The sequence below is a fragment of the Torulaspora delbrueckii genome, chromosome 4 (assembly GCF_000243375.1).
Source record: "Torulaspora delbrueckii CBS 1146 chromosome 4, complete genome".
Taxonomy (NCBI): domain Eukaryota; kingdom Fungi; phylum Ascomycota; class Saccharomycetes; order Saccharomycetales; family Saccharomycetaceae; genus Torulaspora; species Torulaspora delbrueckii.
In genome coordinates this window covers 301194-317951 of record NC_016504.1, presented here as the reverse complement: position 1 = coordinate 317951, position 16758 = coordinate 301194, and the positions used below count along the sequence as shown (strand labels likewise).

General features: G+C 42.1%; 8 protein-coding genes and 1 non-coding gene across 9 annotated transcripts; 4 read left to right on the top strand and 5 right to left on the bottom strand.

The window, feature by feature from the left end:
• Positions 1 to 100: 100 nt before the first annotated feature.
• FPT1 (chromatin-associated RNAPIII regulator FPT1) lies at positions 101 to 1000 on the bottom strand (the record flags this gene model as incomplete). Its single annotated transcript, XM_003680907.1, has 1 exon — positions 101 to 1000. One exon carries the CDS (start codon positions 998 to 1000, stop codon positions 101 to 103), a length of 900 nt encoding a protein of 299 aa, XP_003680955.1.
• Positions 1001 to 1116: 116 nt separating this feature from the next.
• On the bottom strand, positions 1117 to 1189 carry TDEL0Dtrna1A. Its single transcript has one exon. It is a non-coding gene; the product is annotated as a tRNA-Ala (tRNA).
• Positions 1190 to 1974: 785 nt separating this feature from the next.
• On the top strand, positions 1975 to 2781 carry PRY1 (sterol-binding protein; the record flags this gene model as incomplete). Its single annotated transcript, XM_003680906.1, has 1 exon — positions 1975 to 2781. One exon carries the CDS (start codon positions 1975 to 1977, stop codon positions 2779 to 2781), a length of 807 nt encoding a protein of 268 aa, XP_003680954.1.
• A 324-nt stretch (positions 2782 to 3105) lies between these two features.
• SCP160 (Scp160p) lies at positions 3106 to 6729 on the top strand (the record flags this gene model as incomplete). Its single annotated transcript, XM_003680905.1, has 1 exon — positions 3106 to 6729. One exon carries the CDS (start codon positions 3106 to 3108, stop codon positions 6727 to 6729), a length of 3624 nt encoding a protein of 1207 aa, XP_003680953.1.
• A 115-nt stretch (positions 6730 to 6844) lies between these two features.
• On the bottom strand, positions 6845 to 7498 carry YPT52 (Rab family GTPase YPT52; the record flags this gene model as incomplete). The annotated part of the gene is made up of 1 exon (XM_003680904.1): positions 6845 to 7498. The coding sequence occupies one exon, from the start codon at positions 7496 to 7498 to the stop codon at positions 6845 to 6847; it is 654 nt and encodes a 217-aa protein (XP_003680952.1).
• A 1222-nt stretch (positions 7499 to 8720) lies between these two features.
• Positions 8721 to 10352, top strand: MIC60 (Mic60p; the record flags this gene model as incomplete). Its single annotated transcript, XM_003680903.1, has 1 exon — positions 8721 to 10352. The coding sequence occupies one exon, from the start codon at positions 8721 to 8723 to the stop codon at positions 10350 to 10352; it is 1632 nt and encodes a 543-aa protein (XP_003680951.1).
• A 184-nt stretch (positions 10353 to 10536) lies between these two features.
• ARP4 (Arp4p) lies at positions 10537 to 11979 on the top strand (the record flags this gene model as incomplete). Its single annotated transcript, XM_003680902.1, has 1 exon — positions 10537 to 11979. One exon carries the CDS (start codon positions 10537 to 10539, stop codon positions 11977 to 11979), a length of 1443 nt encoding a protein of 480 aa, XP_003680950.1.
• An 86-nt stretch (positions 11980 to 12065) lies between these two features.
• On the bottom strand, positions 12066 to 13724 carry HEL1 (E3 ubiquitin-protein ligase HEL1; the record flags this gene model as incomplete). The annotated part of the gene is made up of 1 exon (XM_003680901.1): positions 12066 to 13724. The coding sequence occupies one exon, from the start codon at positions 13722 to 13724 to the stop codon at positions 12066 to 12068; it is 1659 nt and encodes a 552-aa protein (XP_003680949.1).
• A 415-nt stretch (positions 13725 to 14139) lies between these two features.
• On the bottom strand, positions 14140 to 16482 carry TDEL0D01530 (uncharacterized protein; the record flags this gene model as incomplete). The annotated part of the gene is made up of 1 exon (XM_003680900.1): positions 14140 to 16482. One exon carries the CDS (start codon positions 16480 to 16482, stop codon positions 14140 to 14142), a length of 2343 nt encoding a protein of 780 aa, XP_003680948.1.
• Positions 16483 to 16758: the final 276 nt, after the last annotated feature.

Below are 16758 nucleotides of genomic sequence, written 5' to 3'. Positions count from 1 at the left end.
TCAATTTTAGGTAAGGGCGCTCTGAAAAGATGACTTAACGAACTAAACTTGAAAGTGCGAAGAACAGATAATTTAAAGCATATTTACATATATTTGTTAGCTAACTTTTGACTTTTGAAATGCAATTTTTAGTGTGTGAGCCTCGAGGCTTCCTACGGTTTGACTTGCGAGTTATTTGCCCCCAGTTCTTTAGATCAAACGTCTCGTAATCTTCGGCCATTAATTTGAAATGACGATTGAAATTAGCTACAATTTGATCACCTTGGCTGTTTATCTTCCCAAAAGCGTACATGGGTCCCGGACACTCCGGATCTGTTGGTGAAACAGCTCTCTTCTCATCCTCTCGCTCGATCTCCGTGTGTTCTTTGGACTTCATCAGTCGATGGTATTGCACCACAGCCTGTTGAAGCATCCTCTTATTTTCCTTCACCTTGGTCTTCAATACAGCGACAGAAATCAAACTCTTGAACGAAAATTCATCCAATTTAGCGTCCTGATCGAGCGCCAGCACTTGATCGAGCTGTAACCAAAACTCTTCGATATCAATTCGTGACCAATCCACATTCAACTTATCTATTACCAGATCGATCAATTTCTTCCTGGGATGTTTGGCAAATTCCGGACTTTCCCTCAAAATCTCACCGCACGCATGTGAACCTTTATTTGAGTGATCAGTGTACAAAGTCGCAATCAGTTTATTTAATTCCCACTGGCCCTCAGATTTCCAAACGTAAAAAGAATCCAATATCTCGTCATATTCAAGGATAAAGAAAGGTACAGAGCCATCAAATTCATCACCACCATAAGAAGTACAACGTAGTTTCAAATTTTCCGTAATAGTCTCACTGGTCTCAAACTCAACGTAAAATGTATCCTGAATCCCATGGAAATATTCCAGCAAACCTCTTACATTGGTAAACTCCCTCTCACGGGTCAACTTCACTTTTGGATGATTTTCTCCGGCATACAAGTAGATAATCTCTCGATCAGACTTCGTCATCAACTGGGTACGACTGGATATTATTTATATTCTTGAATTGTTAGATAGTTGTACCCCTTCAATTACCACCTGGCTTATTGTTATAAACAAAAATAACACCAAAAAAAAACAAAATTTGGACAAGTCCGGAGTCGAACCGAAGACCTCTCCCATGCTAAGGGAGCGCGCTACCAACTACGCCACATGCCCATAGTGTATTTGATGTCAGTAAACTTATAGAGTCAAACCCACCAGTTGGAGATGGTCATGAGCAAAGATCTTCTATGTGAGGCATGAACCTTAATATTGTCTGTATCTCACAGGCATGAGCATAATTTCGTTAATGTGGGTCAATACTTGATTCGATTCTGGCTAGAATTGACATCACTTGATTCTGGGTATTCATTCATTCCTCCACGTCATGGGTGCCAGATTTTATTGTCTCGCCGAGCTCTCGCCGGGCTCTCGCCGCTGCACGTCGCTGCAAGACTACCAGGCCCAGCCAGTAGGCGCAGTTCAGCTGCCAGCCAACGACTGAGGCCCAGATCTCAAGTTCATGCCAGATGCGACGTCTCCTTATTCGACCACGATCGAGCTGGACCGAGTCGCCAATTTTCACTCCCGAATAGGCAAAAACTTAAATCTCAGAACTATTAACCATGCAGAACTAATGGATGAAACAGATGAACGACAAGGTATGCTGATGGGGTCAGAACCCTATACCGCAGATGGTAAGATATATGGTTCGCGGTTCTAGACGTTTTTGGGGAATGGTCCACTTTTCGCGATTCTCTCAACTTGAAACACACCTGAGATTGATCTGTAACATCATGGTCCAGATCTGATCTGGAAGAACTTTTAAATTGATATATAAGCGCTGGAGATCGATCACTGTTACGATGTAATGGACTTCTGATGCAAGAGAACAACCAAAGAATTAGCTTTTGTTCAATTCCTTCATTCCTTTACGAATAACACGTCCAGTCCTTTATATCATGAAATTTTCTCAAGTATCTCTACTAGCTGCTGCTGTCGCTACCGCTAACGGTGCAGCTGTTACTGTCACCCAGCATGTGCACCAGGAAAGCGTTGTGAGTGTGCAAGGTGTAGTTTACGTTGAAAACGGTCAAACTCACACTACTTACAGTGTCATTGGAGGTGCCACAAATTCAGCTGAAGCTCCAGTCTCAACTACTTTGCTAGCTTCCACTTCTGCTTCTACGAGTCTGGACCCAACTTCTGCCGTTCAAACCACTTCCCCAACAAAGGACACTACTACGTTGACTCCAACAACTTCGAGCTCCAGTTCCACTAAACAGACAAAGAGCTCCACTTCGAGCTCCACTTCAGCTCAACAAAGTTCGACTTCTACTGCATCCTCAGGCTTTGCCTCTACCATCCTAAAAGCTCACAACGACAAAAGAGCTCTACACAAGGACACTTCATCTCTAACGTGGTCTGATGAATTGGCTAGTTACGCACAGGCTTATGCTGACAAGTACGATTGTTCAGGTACTCTAACCCACTCTGGTGGTAAATACGGTGAAAACCTGGCCGCAGGTTACGATGCCGCTGGATCCGTCAACGCTTGGTACGACGAAATCAAGGATTACGATTACAGTAACCCATCATACTCATCTGCCACTGGCCATTTCACCCAAGTCGTCTGGAAGGGCAGCACCCAACTCGGATGCGGTATCAAAAATTGCAACAACGCCTGGGGCAACTACGTCATCTGCAGTTACAGTCCGGCAGGTAACGTTATCGGCAAGTTCCCAGACAACGTCCAGCCATTGAACTAATCGGCGAATAGTCAAGTGTATATTAGAATTGGAGAGTTTTATAACTATAACGTTTATTATAACTATAACGTTTGTTGAAGGTTTTTTCACGTGAGGCTTAGATTTTTTTTTTTACTATGTATGTTGAAATTTTAATGGTTGATCTACACTAAAGGACAGCACTTTGAAGATTTATAGAATCGAATAACAGTCGAACGAAACGGTTTTGTGTGAAATTTTGTCGATTATAAAATTCAATTCCTCCCACTTTCTTTCCCCTGCTCTTTGGTTTGCTTCTTTACCTGGTTTTTATTGTTAACTGATTAATAATATCCTTTTCCTCTGATGTCCTTGACTCTTGAAAACGAAATGAACGTTGAAATTACTCCAAACGTGGCCGATTCTATCCCTTCTGTTACTGAAAAGGTTGGGGATGAAGCTGGTTCTCAACAAGTTGAACAAGAGGCTCCTAAACCTAAGGTTTTGCCTTCTTTGAAAGATTTGCCATCTTTGGGTTCTAACGCAGATTTGGCTAGTACAAAGGTTGCTTGGGGTCCAAATGTCAAACCTGCTGCTGCCCCTGCAATCTCTTCTTCCTCTTCGCCTTCTCCTTCGGCTTTGAACCCTGGTTCTAGACCAATGCGGTCAAAGACTATACAGGAGGCTTTCACTTTAGATTTGCAATCTCAGTTGTCTATAAGCAAGCCTGAATTCTCACGTATTGTTCAATCGGTTAAGCAAAATCATAAGGTTTCTGTTGAGTCCACTCTCTCCAAGAACTCTCGTACTTTTCTGATCTCTGGTGTCCCAGCAAACGTGTACGCCGGTAGAAGAGAACTGGTTAGAAAATTGACTAGACCAATTACCGATGTCATTCAAGTGCCTTCCAACTCCAAGGCAGCTATTATTGGTTCCGGTGGTAAGAATATCCGCGAGATTCAGGACTCTTGTGATGTGAAGATCAATGTCGCTAAGGAAAATAATCCAGACTCTTACGACGAGGATTTGAACGATTACACTGCTGATGTGTCCATCCATGGTGATATTGACTCTGTTAAATTGGCTAAGGAAAAGATTTTAAATATTGTTAAGGACGAGAACAAGCATGCTGTGATTACTTTCCCCGTAGATGACGCTAAAGTTTTATCCTTCATTGATTTGTCTGATTTGAACACCAAAGATGATGTCAAGGTTCAATTCAACAAGGATAATAACACTGTTTCCATACAGGGTCCAAGAGAGGAGGCTAAGATCGCCAAACAAGACGTCAAAGATTACTTGGCGAAGTTGTCTAATGAGATTGCTATCGAACAAGTTGCTATCCCAACAAAGTTCCAATTCTTGATTGATGCCAAGGAGATTAAAGAGAAATTCAATGTTATCGTTGAATTCTCAAACAAAGCCAATGCTGATACAGTTTCATTCGTCGGTCCCCGCTCTAAGGTTAATGAAGCCATTGATTTCGCTAGATCTTCATCCAAGACTTACACAGTCGATACTTTGGATATCTCAAAATCTCATGGTAAGAATCTGGCCCACGCCAAGAACTTGGCTCTATTTTTTGCGAAGTACAACTATTTGAAGGGTTTGCAAGAGGCTCATCCAACGATCAAAGTTGTGCTACCAACACCAGAAGCATTAGCTTTATCTGATAACGTCAGCATTCACATCAGCGGCAAGGCTGACCAAAAGGAGGAGATCAAGGCTGTTCGTAAGGAATTGATCGCTCTGGTCAATGACATTACTCCGCTAGATACTACCATCGTCGATGATGTCGACTATGAATTATTTCACAAGGAAAGTAAACATGCATTGTTGGGCCAAGAAGAAAACGCTGCTTTTGTTCAGTTCGGTGACTACTACTCTGGTAACGATGCCATCTTATTGGTGGCTTTGACTTCCAACGATGATTTCAAGCCATCGGCAGAGGAGATCAGCGAAACTTTGAGTGAAGTCAATGCAAGCTTGGACGACATCCGTAAGAAGCAAAATGCTTTGGAAACCAAGACTCTTGAAATGGCTCCTGAGACTCAAGATTCTTTGCTTGGTGAAAGTAGCGCCACTTTGAAATTGATCTTAGAAGATGTCAGCCAGGAAGAAGGCCATTTACAAATCAAGCTGCACTCCCCAGATGAAAGCAAGGTCACTTTCCGCGGTAATGAAAGAGCAGTCAACATCGCTAACAAGGCTGTCGAGTCGATCTTAAAGTCTCCATCGAAGAAGTTCAAGGACACCGTTGAAGTTCCTGCCAATGCAGTCTCCAGATTGATTGGTACTAAGGGTGCTAATACTCAGCAATTACGTCAAAAGTATGATATTCAAATTGACGTACCATCCGAAAGTGATGGCAAAAAGCCTGTTTTGGTTACATTGACTGGTTTGCAATACAACGTTGAGCGCGCCAAGGCCTTCATCATCGCTGAGGCAAAGAAATGGGCAGACATCATCACTAAGGAGCTTATCGCAGCTCCAAAGTACCACCGTAACCTACAAGGCCCTCAAGGTGCTTACCGTAACCGTTTACAAGAAAAGTATAACGTCAAGATTTTCTTCCCAAGAAATGAAGAGGTCGTCACCATCAGAGGTCCTTCCCGTGGTGTCGCAAAGGCGTACCAAGAATTGGAGGCTCTACTTGATTTCGAAATGGAAAACGGTCACAAGTCAGTTGTTAAGGTGCCAGCTGAGCACGTCCCAAGAATCATTGGTAAGAATGGTGACATGATCAATGATATAAGGGCTGAATATGGTGTGGAAATGGACTTTCTACAAAAGGCAACCGATCCTAAGGTCCAGGAGACAGGTGAAGTTGAATTAGAAATCACTGGTTCCAGAGAATCCATCAAAAGTGCCACAAAGAAGGTCAATGACATTGTTGCTGAAGCATCTGACTTTGTTAAGAAGTCCTTGGACATCGACTCGAAGTACCACAGAACTATTGTCGGTAGCGGTGGTCGTAAGTTGAGAGAAATCATTGCTGCGGCAGGCGGTGACGAGTACAGAAACAAGAGCATTGACGTTCCTAACGCAAACTCCGAATCCAATGTAATTAAGGTTGAAGGTCCTAAGAAATTCGTTGATATTGTTGTTAAGGAAATCAACAAGATTGTTGAAGAAGGTGAAAATAGCATTGAAAAGGAGCTTGATATCCCTACCGAAAGACAAGGTGCATTGATTGGTCCAGCTGGTATGGTTCGTCGTCAATTGGAATCTGAATTCAGCATTACTTTGAACGTTCCAAACAAAGGAGAAACTGGTAAGGTTACTATTGTAGGTTTGCCAGCCAATGTTGATAAGGCTGAGAAGAAGATTATTTCAGAAATTATCAGAGACAACTTCGACCATGAGGTTTTGGTGCCAGCTAAGTTGCATGAATTTGTTTCCGAACGTGGTGCCTTTATTCAAAGCTTAAGGAACGAACACTCAATCAATGTCAGACACGGCAACGAAGCAAAGAGGGCCAACAAAATATCTCGCAAGGCTTTGAACATTCCAGTGGACAGATTGCGTGGTTCAGACGAAGACAAATTGAAGTTCACTGTCGAAGAGATCACTTCTGATGAGTCCAGCGAAGAAGGACAAGTCCCTTGGAGATTGGCTTACGATCCAGTGGACTTGAGCGCCATCCTTGGCGAAGGCGAAGAGGAAGAAGGCGCAAAGAAGTCTGTCGAAAAGGATGCTGCTTCTAGCAAGAAGGCTGCTATCGATGCTGCCGTCAAAGCTATTGAAGAAAGAATTGCTTTGGCTCCTCAGGCCACTTCCGTTGGTTATATCTGGAGTTCAGACCCTAAGAAGTTTAACAAGATTGTTGGCCCAGGTGGTTCTAAGATCAAGGTGATCAGAGAATCTTCAGGTGCTATCATCAACGTCCCAAAGAGATCAGACAAAGTCAACGACATTGTGTATATTAGAGGTACTGCCGATGCTGTCAAGAAGGCCGGTGAGTCCATCCTAAAGACTCTGAAGAATTAATAATTTCTTCTCACTAAGAAGGTTGCTATGTATTTTGTACGTACGGTATAAAGTAAGTTATACATGAATCCAAACTTACATGATATATGGTTCGACGCACATGACTGTTTCTCTTTCAAAAACAGCACGATGTTGGATCGTTAGTGGAAGCTCTTTGTAGTTGCACATTGACATGGTCATTCGAAGAGCCTATTTGTCGATTCTTGGCTGCTGCGATCTCTTCGCTCTTGGTTTCAAACAACTTTTCACCGATGCTTTGAAATATCTGCTGAACATTTAGTCCCGTCTTGGCACTAACTTCATAAAATAAAAGGTTCTGTTCGTTGGCGTAACTCCTTGCTTCCTCTGTCCCGACTGCTCTCTTATTATCTTCAGCGTCTTCGTCACAAAGATCCACTTTGTTCCCTACTAGGCAAATCACTAAGTCGTCATCCCCAACCTTGTTCTTCAACTCATTAACCCAACTTTGAGCCTTGACTAACGAATCTTGTTGCGTAACATCGTAAACGACCAATGCTGCGTTGGCGTTCCTATAATACATGGGAGCTAACGATTTGTAACGTTCTTGACCAGCTGTATCCCATATTTCGAACTTTATCACAGTCTCTTCACCATCATCGGACTCCTTAACCTTGATTGTCTGCGATAAGAATGCTGCACCGATGGTACTTTCACGAAACTCGTCAAAAGAGTTCTTAACGAAACGGTAAACGATCGAGGACTTACCAACGGATGAGTCACCCAATAGAACTAGTTTGAATTGGAACATGACTTGGTTATTAGTAAATCATCGCTTTCTTGACAGCCCAAGCTTGTAAGTGGCTTAAATGGGGGCCTTCGCAGTAACTAAAAGCCAAGAAAGTCACGTGACTAGAGCTATACGGTGAGTAAGCCCTTCAAGAGCCCATTCATCGTGATGGTAGCCTCAGAGATTCTCCAGCAGCCTAATCAGTTCTCATTTGTTCGTTGTTTCTTGCTTTATTTTGAACCGCTAGAGATTTAACTCAGGAACAACCTCAAAGGTAAAAGGACATCCTGCCTTGTATCCCTTAACAGCTCATAAAACTGTCCGAAGGAGGTTCAATATGTTAACATATCAATAAGAAAGCCTTTTTGTGCAGCATTTCATTGGTCTCTTTCCTAGTACCCATCCGTTTAACGCCAAACAAAACTCTCGCGAAATCATCATAGCTTCCAATCATAGTAACAAGTACTGGAGAAGCATTCTAATCAGTCATTGATCTAGCTAGCAACCTCTCAGGCTTAGTAAGTTTTGGCTGTATTCTGACCGATTCTTCATTGGTAAGTGGCATTAGCCGCCGAGCTTCACGAAACCCATTTCACTTTAATTTATCACTTCAGGAACAGACAAATAGGACAAAGAGCGCGATGAGCTACTCATATATAATCTGGAATTTGGCTTAATGTTGATTATCAGGTAATATGTTAGAAAGGAGTTTGAAGAACTGTAGATCCGAAAGTTCTGGTATTTGAGCAACTCGAGAGTAATAATCACCAGATATTGCGCAAACAAAGTCATTAATCCATCAAGATGCTAATCCTGAGCCTAGGTACTGTTTGAAGAGGCCGAGATGCAGTAGATTATTCGCAGAGTTGTAAAACCCCATGACACGCGCTTTTGTTCTATCTGGCTAGCAAGATGAAGACCACCCAACCCATCCCAAATAGACCCTGAACATGCTATTGACTATCTAAACCATCAATTGGGCACATCTAGCCATATTACGGCTAGTTCATTACAAATCTACTAAGTCACGTGATAGTGACCCAATCAAATCTCAAGCTTCGCTTAGTGGAAAACTTGTAATGGCCTTCGCATCTGTCACTATCGAGTTCGAAACCTATCACCGTTACACTGGAGGCCCGAGAAGATAGGATCTGTGAAATTGTGCATTACGAGGCAATAGGGATTTGTCTATAGCGACTGAATTGAGTTACATTGAAGAATATTAGTTTCAAGACATTGGAATATGTTGAAATCATCGTCATCTTCTTTACTGAAACATGCTGTGACTAGGAGAAGCTTGGCCTCCATCAACACCGGTGCCGTAGTTTCGAGCACTCCTACTAGTCACCCACTTCGTCGTTTCATTGTGAGAACAACTTTGGCAATTTCCCTGTTCTACGCCGGTGGTTTGGCGTTGGCTGAATACAATGATAGTTTTAATGACATTTTCGTCGAGAATATCCCATTTGCAGAAACATTGGTTGACTCGTTTGAGTCCTACCGTGATGCCACTATGTTATCCAGCCCTCTCACTTTAGAGGAGCTAAGAGCAAAGTTTGGTGGCATGCTTGGTGGTAAAGTCACCTCTATCCCCAACCAAGGTGTTAATGCCCAGGACGCTAACAAAGAAGATTTGAAGGCCTCTATCCCCACTAAGATCGATGCAAGATCCCCTTTAACATCCACTAGTACAGCAAGAAATGATGCTGCCCTTGTGAACTTAAGTCCTATAAACGTCGTTACCGGTTCACATACGCCCACGAAATTTGCTGAACTAGTTAAGGGAATTAACGACGCTATCAGAGCCATAAATGAGCAAAAAATTGAAGTTGCTGAAGAACAGCTGAGCGTTATAATCGAAGCTCACCAAGCATTGACGACATCCGTTGTTAACTTTAACAAAGATATCGAATCCGTGGTCGAACAAGGAATCTCTGAAAGAACCGCTCAATTGGTCAGTGACCTCACAAATAAGTACGAAACGAGATTGAAGGAAGATGAAGCAAACTTGACCAGCAAATTCACTGAAGAATTACAGGACTATAGAAAAGGGTTGGAAGAACGTAGTGCCAAACAGCTTGCAGAAGATTTGAAGGCTAATGAACAAACTTTGCTTGCAAAGCACGCAAACGAAGTTGCCCTTCTATCAATCACTCAAGTCGAGGAGTTCAATAAAATTCTAAAAGAAAAATTAGACACCGAAAGAGACGGTAGATTAGCTCATTTGAAAGATCTTGATTCTGGCGTTGGTAGACTACTAGAATCAGTTGACAATTTGAACCATATCCTGATGAAGAAGGAGGCTGTGACCCAATTAACGTTGACCATAGAAGAATTAAAGACTAAACTTCAATCATCAAACTCCCATGCACTAAACATCGAATCACAATTGAAAAAGCTAAAATCATTATCTGATATTCTTCCCGGTAAACCAAAACCATGTTGCAAGTCTAAGAACAAATCACCGGCACTAATCGATGTGGCCATCTCGGAACTAGATAGTCTGACTTCCAAACAAGAAATCCTCACAAATGAACAGCTCTACAACAGATGGAATCTTCTTGGTGATGATTTTAAGACGGCATCATTGTTGCCACCAAACGCTGGTATTCTAGGTCACACATTCGCCAAGATGTTCTCATTCCTACTTTTCACTAAAGAAGGTTCTTCTCCAAAAAACCAGGACCTCGACAGTGTCTTTGCAAGGGTCAACGAGAACCTAAGGTTATCCAAGCTCGATAAAGCCGTCGAAGAAGTTGTCGCTCTCCAGGGGTGGCCATACGTTCTATGCCAGGAGTGGATCAACGACGCTAGAAGAAAGCTAGAAGTTGAGTCCCTAGTGGATGTTCTAGATTGCGAGTTGAGAACTCTGTAGAACGAAGCATCAGCAGTGTAAATATTTCACTATATACATAACGAACTAAAATGTATTGCCTTCATATTCAATAATTAACTCTCGCTAACTTTTCGCTTTAAGAATAATCTATGCGAAAACCTACAGAATTAAGCTAAGATATCTTCGACAAACAATCCAATTGTCGACAAAATAATCGGTGGATATGTCGAATCCTGCATTACAAGTATACGGTGGTGATGAAATTACTGCGGTAGTCATTGACCCAGGTTCTTTCTCTACAAACATCGGGTTTTCTGGGACCGATTGTCCCCAGGCTATACTGCCATCATGTTATGGCGAACAAAAGGCAGAAACGGAGGATAACGCTCCTAAAAAGATCTTTGCGGAACAGTCCATTGGCATTCCCAGACCTGACTATGAGATCAAGCCAATTGTTCAAAATAGTATGGTTGTTGATTGGGATGCTGCCGAAGAACAGTGGTCATGGGCACTGAAGGACATACTATATCTTAACTCCAATTCGGGCATTCCTGCTTTATTGACTGAGCCAATATGGAACACTTTGGAGAACAAAACGAAATCCTTAGAGATACTATTAGAGTCATTACAATTTGAAGCCTGTTACCTATCATCGACGCCTACCTGCGTTTCTTTCGCGTCAGGTAGACCTAATTGCCTGGTTGTTGATTTGGGCCATGATACGACAAGTGTAAGTCCTGTAGTAGACGGAATGACACTTTCTAAAAGTACAATGAGAAACTTTCTCGCTGGGAACTGCATTAACGAGCTAATCAAAAAGCCACTGAAAGGCAAAGATTTGGTGCCACTTTTTGAGATAGCTCAAAGAAAGCCAGAATTCAAAAAGAAGACATTTGACTATCAGATTCATCCATCATTATACAATTATGCAAATTCACGAGGATTTCTCCAGGAATGCAAGGAAACTCTATGTCAGGTGGCACCATCTCCGTTAGATAAAATGGACTCACAGTTAGAGTCTATGGCTAAAAGGTCTATAGAAGCTCCTTGGGCCGAAGAGCTTGTCTTCGATAACAAGACACGTTTTGGGTTTGCCGAACAATTGTTCGCACCACAGAAGGATGAGCTACCTGAGAACTGGCCTTTGTCAAAAGATGGGATAGTCGAAACGTGGCACAACGACTACGTCCCACTGAAGAGAAATAAACCTAATGGCGGCAAACCAGAGAAGCAGAATAATGAAGAAGGTGAGTCTGCCGCTCACGAAGATGATACGGCAACAGAGACTCCAAATGAAAACGGAAAGAGACCTCTTGAGGAGTCTGTCACTGGCAGTGATATCGCTGGTGCTGCAGACCTTGTCAATGCCTCAATTCTAGCCAGTGACGTCGACCTGCGGGCTACTTTGGCGCATAACATTGTTTTAACAGGTGGGACTTCTTCGATTCCAGGGTTTAGCGATAGACTCATGTCAGAGCTGAACAAGAAACTGCCCGCTCTAAAATTCAGAATATTGACTACTGGCCATTTGAGGGAAAGACAATATCAAGCATGGTTGGGTGGTAGCATACTCACAAGTCTAGGCAGTTTCCATCAACTTTGGGTGGGTAAACAGGAATACGAAGAAGTTGGTCCGGATAGGCTATTAAGTGATAGATTCAGGTAGTCTTCAGCAAAAAAAATGCCGAACCTTGAAATTAGAATTAGAATTACAAATTGCATCGTAACTAAAATTTCTTGTAATATAAAACCTCAATCAACTGGTTTGCATATACATTTTCGTAGTAAATCCCTTCCGCACTCTATCAGTGCCCTTGTTCTATTTCTAACGTAGCCTGCTTTATTGTAAAACTCGGACTTTCTCTTCATTGTCGTCTCTGGGTTTTTAATTTGCAGTAATTCAGATAACTGTTCAACGGCATTCGAGAGGAGCATCTGGTTATCAACAAATATCTTTGTTAGATTATGTGATGCATCCGAATAAAAAGCCACTGCGAATGACCACTTCAGTACCGTTCGTCCTTCATTTAATATTTGCAGACTTTCTGCCAGAAACTGACCCTCAATCCATGACACACCCATTTTCTCCTGCATCGCCTTTACCTTTTGCCCCACTGTCTGACCCAGTTTCCAGTCCAATTTAGCGGAGACTTCATGCTCATTGAATACTCTATAATAAAAGGTATACCTTTTCAAAGCCTTTTTGCTGTTCTCGACCGAAGCTTTCTGCTTTTCGTCGTCATTCTTGTACATGGTGCACTGGAAGAAGCTTCTACCATGTGGACCCCATTCACCACTACATATCCAACAAAATTCATACTTGCAGCTTGAACACACCATATGATTACAACCGCCATTTTTCTCGATATTAACAGAACATTTTGGGCATTCTTTGGTATGAGACAGGACCCAATTCAAGTTTTCCGACTCTTTCCTAGCCTTTTTTACCCAAGCCATGGTAACATTACAATCGGCTGGTGCATGCATACCGTATCCACATCCAAAGCAGAAGATGTGGGAAAACTTACAAGTAACAAACCTTGAACAGTGAAGGCGGGTGTATTCCTGTAGATAGCTTGTATCATTCAAATGGATTATGCACTTGCAGTCGGCATATGGGCACCATTTGTAATTTCGGTTGTGTTTTTGTATAAAACTCTTGATGGATGAGTCCATAAGTCGAGCACTTGACGGAGTCCCCATTATAGCATCTATGTCTTCATTCTTCAGTGCTAGCGCACAGTCCATACACGTAATGACATTTCCCTCGTTAAGTCGATCGCTAATATAGCGTCGATAACACTCAATACAATATTCATGACCACATTCCAAGGAAAAGGTTTCTGTTGAACGAACCTCGCAACAGATGAAACAATTAAAATCTGATCTGTGCTTAATTCCACGCATTGTGATATTCAATTTATCACCAGGGTTGCTGGTATTGATTCCCGCTTCTACAAGTAATTCATCCATCTTCTCTGTCCATTCCTCCAGTAATCGCTCCTCATTCCAATCATATCGCTGCATCAATACCAGAATATCCTCTGAAGGAATAGAGAAAACAGGCTGCAGATGGTGAACACGCTTGAGCATTCTGTCGAGTATATCTTGCGTAGTTAAGCATTCATATTTCAGGCTGGAGCCACCTTTATCGTCGTCAAGGGCCTTCTTGCTCAGTGTCATTGGATCTACAAGTAGTTCGTCATCTGATTCGTTACCACTGAACTGATCCTCGTCAAAGTCAAATTCAGATTCCTGACTTACCAAGCTGTTTAGCTTATGACATGCTGTGTCCCCCATAGAGCACGTTGCTGTCGTCTGCGATTCATATAGGTCGATCGATTCATCATCGTCGTCAAAATCGTCTCCATAAATTAAAGAGGAGTTATCTTCACTCTGAACTGAGGTCATATCGCTTTGGAACTTTAGTAATAGACCTCTTTACCTTCTTATAGCTGTTAGAGCGGTTTTCAAGTAAGTGCTCATCTGCATCGCCCCGGATAGCTACTAATAGATGACTACTTGTAGAAAAGTTCATAGAAACAGACCACCAAAAAACCGTGAGACTGGTCTTCTCAATAAGAAATCATCGTATTGATGTTGATATAGACTGAAAACAGAGTTCAAGCTGTTAATAAAGAGCTACGTAGGTATTTACATCATTGCATCGATCAGCTTGGAGAGCATTCAAACTGCACACTATGATACTTTTTAAAGGTTAAGTTTAACCTGACGAGACTAGTCAGCTTGTTTAAGGAACGACATTATCCTATCTATACACATAAAAAACCTTTAAGTAAACCATATTTCGTAGAACAACAAAATTTCATCCATTCAAGGAATGTTCGACTCTATCAAGGGCAGCTTTGATCTTCATTCCGATACGAGTGCTCAATTCGTAATCATCAGCATAATTCTGTGCTCTAACCAACCACTCTCTACTCTCGCGCAATCCATCCATGCCATGAAGCTTCCAGGAGAACAAAGCACGCTCATATAGGGCTGCAGGGTATAACCAAGGATCCTCTGTCCTTTTGACGTATCTTATTTTACCATTATCGTCCCAGAAAATCTTGGGCAAGAGCTTCTCATCCATCAGGTCACATCCCTCTTGAACCTCGCCCAATCTTCTCAAGCTTAATGCGACGAGGAAATTTTTGATCATTTCCTGATCTTCATCCTTGGCGTCAATAGCTGGGTTGTGATACTCCGTTAACATTCTCTTAGAAAGCTCAAGACCTTCTTTTGTCATTCTATTGTACCCATTGTAGAAATACGAGATTTCGTGTACAGGGGAGGTTGCAATTGCATCTAACGGATCGACTAAACCAAGTTCATCTTGTATGGTTTTAAACTGTTGAACTTTTCTGAGCATGAACCTATCCAAAGGTAAGTTTTTCGATTTGAAAGTTTTCTTGCCCAGTAAGCTAGGCGCGTTGAAGATAAGTTCTTCTGCCTTCTTCTTATAGAAATCTGCTTGATCACTTTTCATCTCACCAAGCTGGCACATTCTCCAGTTTTCGAGGTAGCAGCAACCTGCGAAATAAGTGTAAAAGGCATGAGACCAATCGCTGATACTAGTCAATGAAAGTAGATCCTCAGCAGCTCTATCGTACCTATGCAAATGAGAGAGGGTGATTGCACGATCAAAAACTAGGAGGGATTTCACCTGTCTCATGGAGATACTTTGAACATCAATGGAATCCAATAGGTTCACGGCTTCTTCTAAACGGCCTCTTGCAGATAGCATTCTAGCCTCGTTCAACAACCATAGTGCACTGTTAGGGAATAAAGCCCTCGATCGTAACAAGGCGTCCACAAGAATCTTACCAGGATGCAATAAAGTTGGACCATCAAGATCACCGTCTTGCATTGAGCTATGTTGCTTCAAGGAGTATGTGCTACCGTTCGTTTCTTTCCTTCTCAATGAGGTTGTACTATCATTCGTAGCCTTTTTTTTCAAAGATGATGTGGATGGACTACGAGATGATCTCGTATTCTGCAAGGCAACCACGGTAGATTGGCTTCCCTGAGTTTTGACCTTCTCCAGCGACGATGTATCTACTGCAGGGATATCGAAATCATCATCAGTGAATTGGAAAGGACCATCGTAATAAAACATCAAACCCAACAGCCCAATACAGCCATGGACATTTCTCTGCCTCGTGGCTCTCCATACTAGTCTCAAACCCTCGTCTCTAGAACCGTGGAAACCAACAATCGACAAAACCGCACCAATAGCTGGTGGAATTAATGACAAGACAACTTGTAAGATACCAAAACATAGGTTTACACCTGAATGAATAAACTCATCTATCGTAGCCTGAGTGACGTCTAAGTCGTCAAAGATGTGGGTGAATTCCTTGATCTCTTCCTGAGGCAGATTTCTCATGGCATCTAGCCCCAGTTCATCTCTGAGTCTATTGATAGCTGGGGAATTACCAATGTGAGCCCCACACAACCTCTTCATTCTCATTTGGTGGACTTTTTCGGCATACTCCAATAAATCACGATTGTCCTGTTCCTCAGGTGATAGTCTATAAGGGATGTCTGCAGATTTGAAAGATGACTCACCTGAAGAGAAGCTAGTCTGAGATTCATTGGGATCTTCTGTGATAGTCAATCTTTGAGTTTTCTCAGCCTTCTTTATTGCCTCAAAAATCTCTTGCAACATAGAATAAGCCTTCCGTAACTTCAATAGGGCCTTAGCAGCTTCCATCATACTTTCACTGAATAACATCAGCAACGCATGTAGCAAACATGATTCCGTATAAGTAACAGCATAAACAGTACCAGGAGGGTACAGCGAGCTACTTTGCACATTCAACTTTTGTGCATTTTGCCTACTCTTCAGCGAAAGTTGTTCAGCTTTGGCAAGAGTAGCTGACGCTTTCTTCATCTCTTCAGCTTCAAAACCAAGAGTGGCCTCCAAAAATTCAATCACACCACGAGCCAGCACGTTGATTGTCTGGTCAGACCCATCCTTTGGTTCATTATCTCGCAACAACTGTAAACCTTCCTGTGCTCTGTCATCTAGAACATAGTCCATGGCTTGTAACGCAATTTCAAAATCATGGGCCTGTTTCAAGATATATTTCGTCTTCTCCTCCTGAGTCATCTCCGCATTCGAGTTCCCACGCCCAGTAAGGGCTCCAAAGACTCTAAACATCTCTACTCACCAACTTCAATGTATTTCTATTATTAACCTCTTAATAGTCTTTCCTCTTCAGCACTCTATTCTCTTAAAGGGTTTAAATTATCAAAAATCCAAATAAGTTACAAGCTTCTGGTGATCAAAAACACATATATAATGACCTAAGGATAGAAATAATATGTGAATGATAATCGTTGTAAATCAAAGTACTCTTAGATAGGGATGAATTTCCGTATCAGTCTCGCGGTGCAGATTTGGCCGCTTAAAAAAAAGTACCTCGATGAGACAACT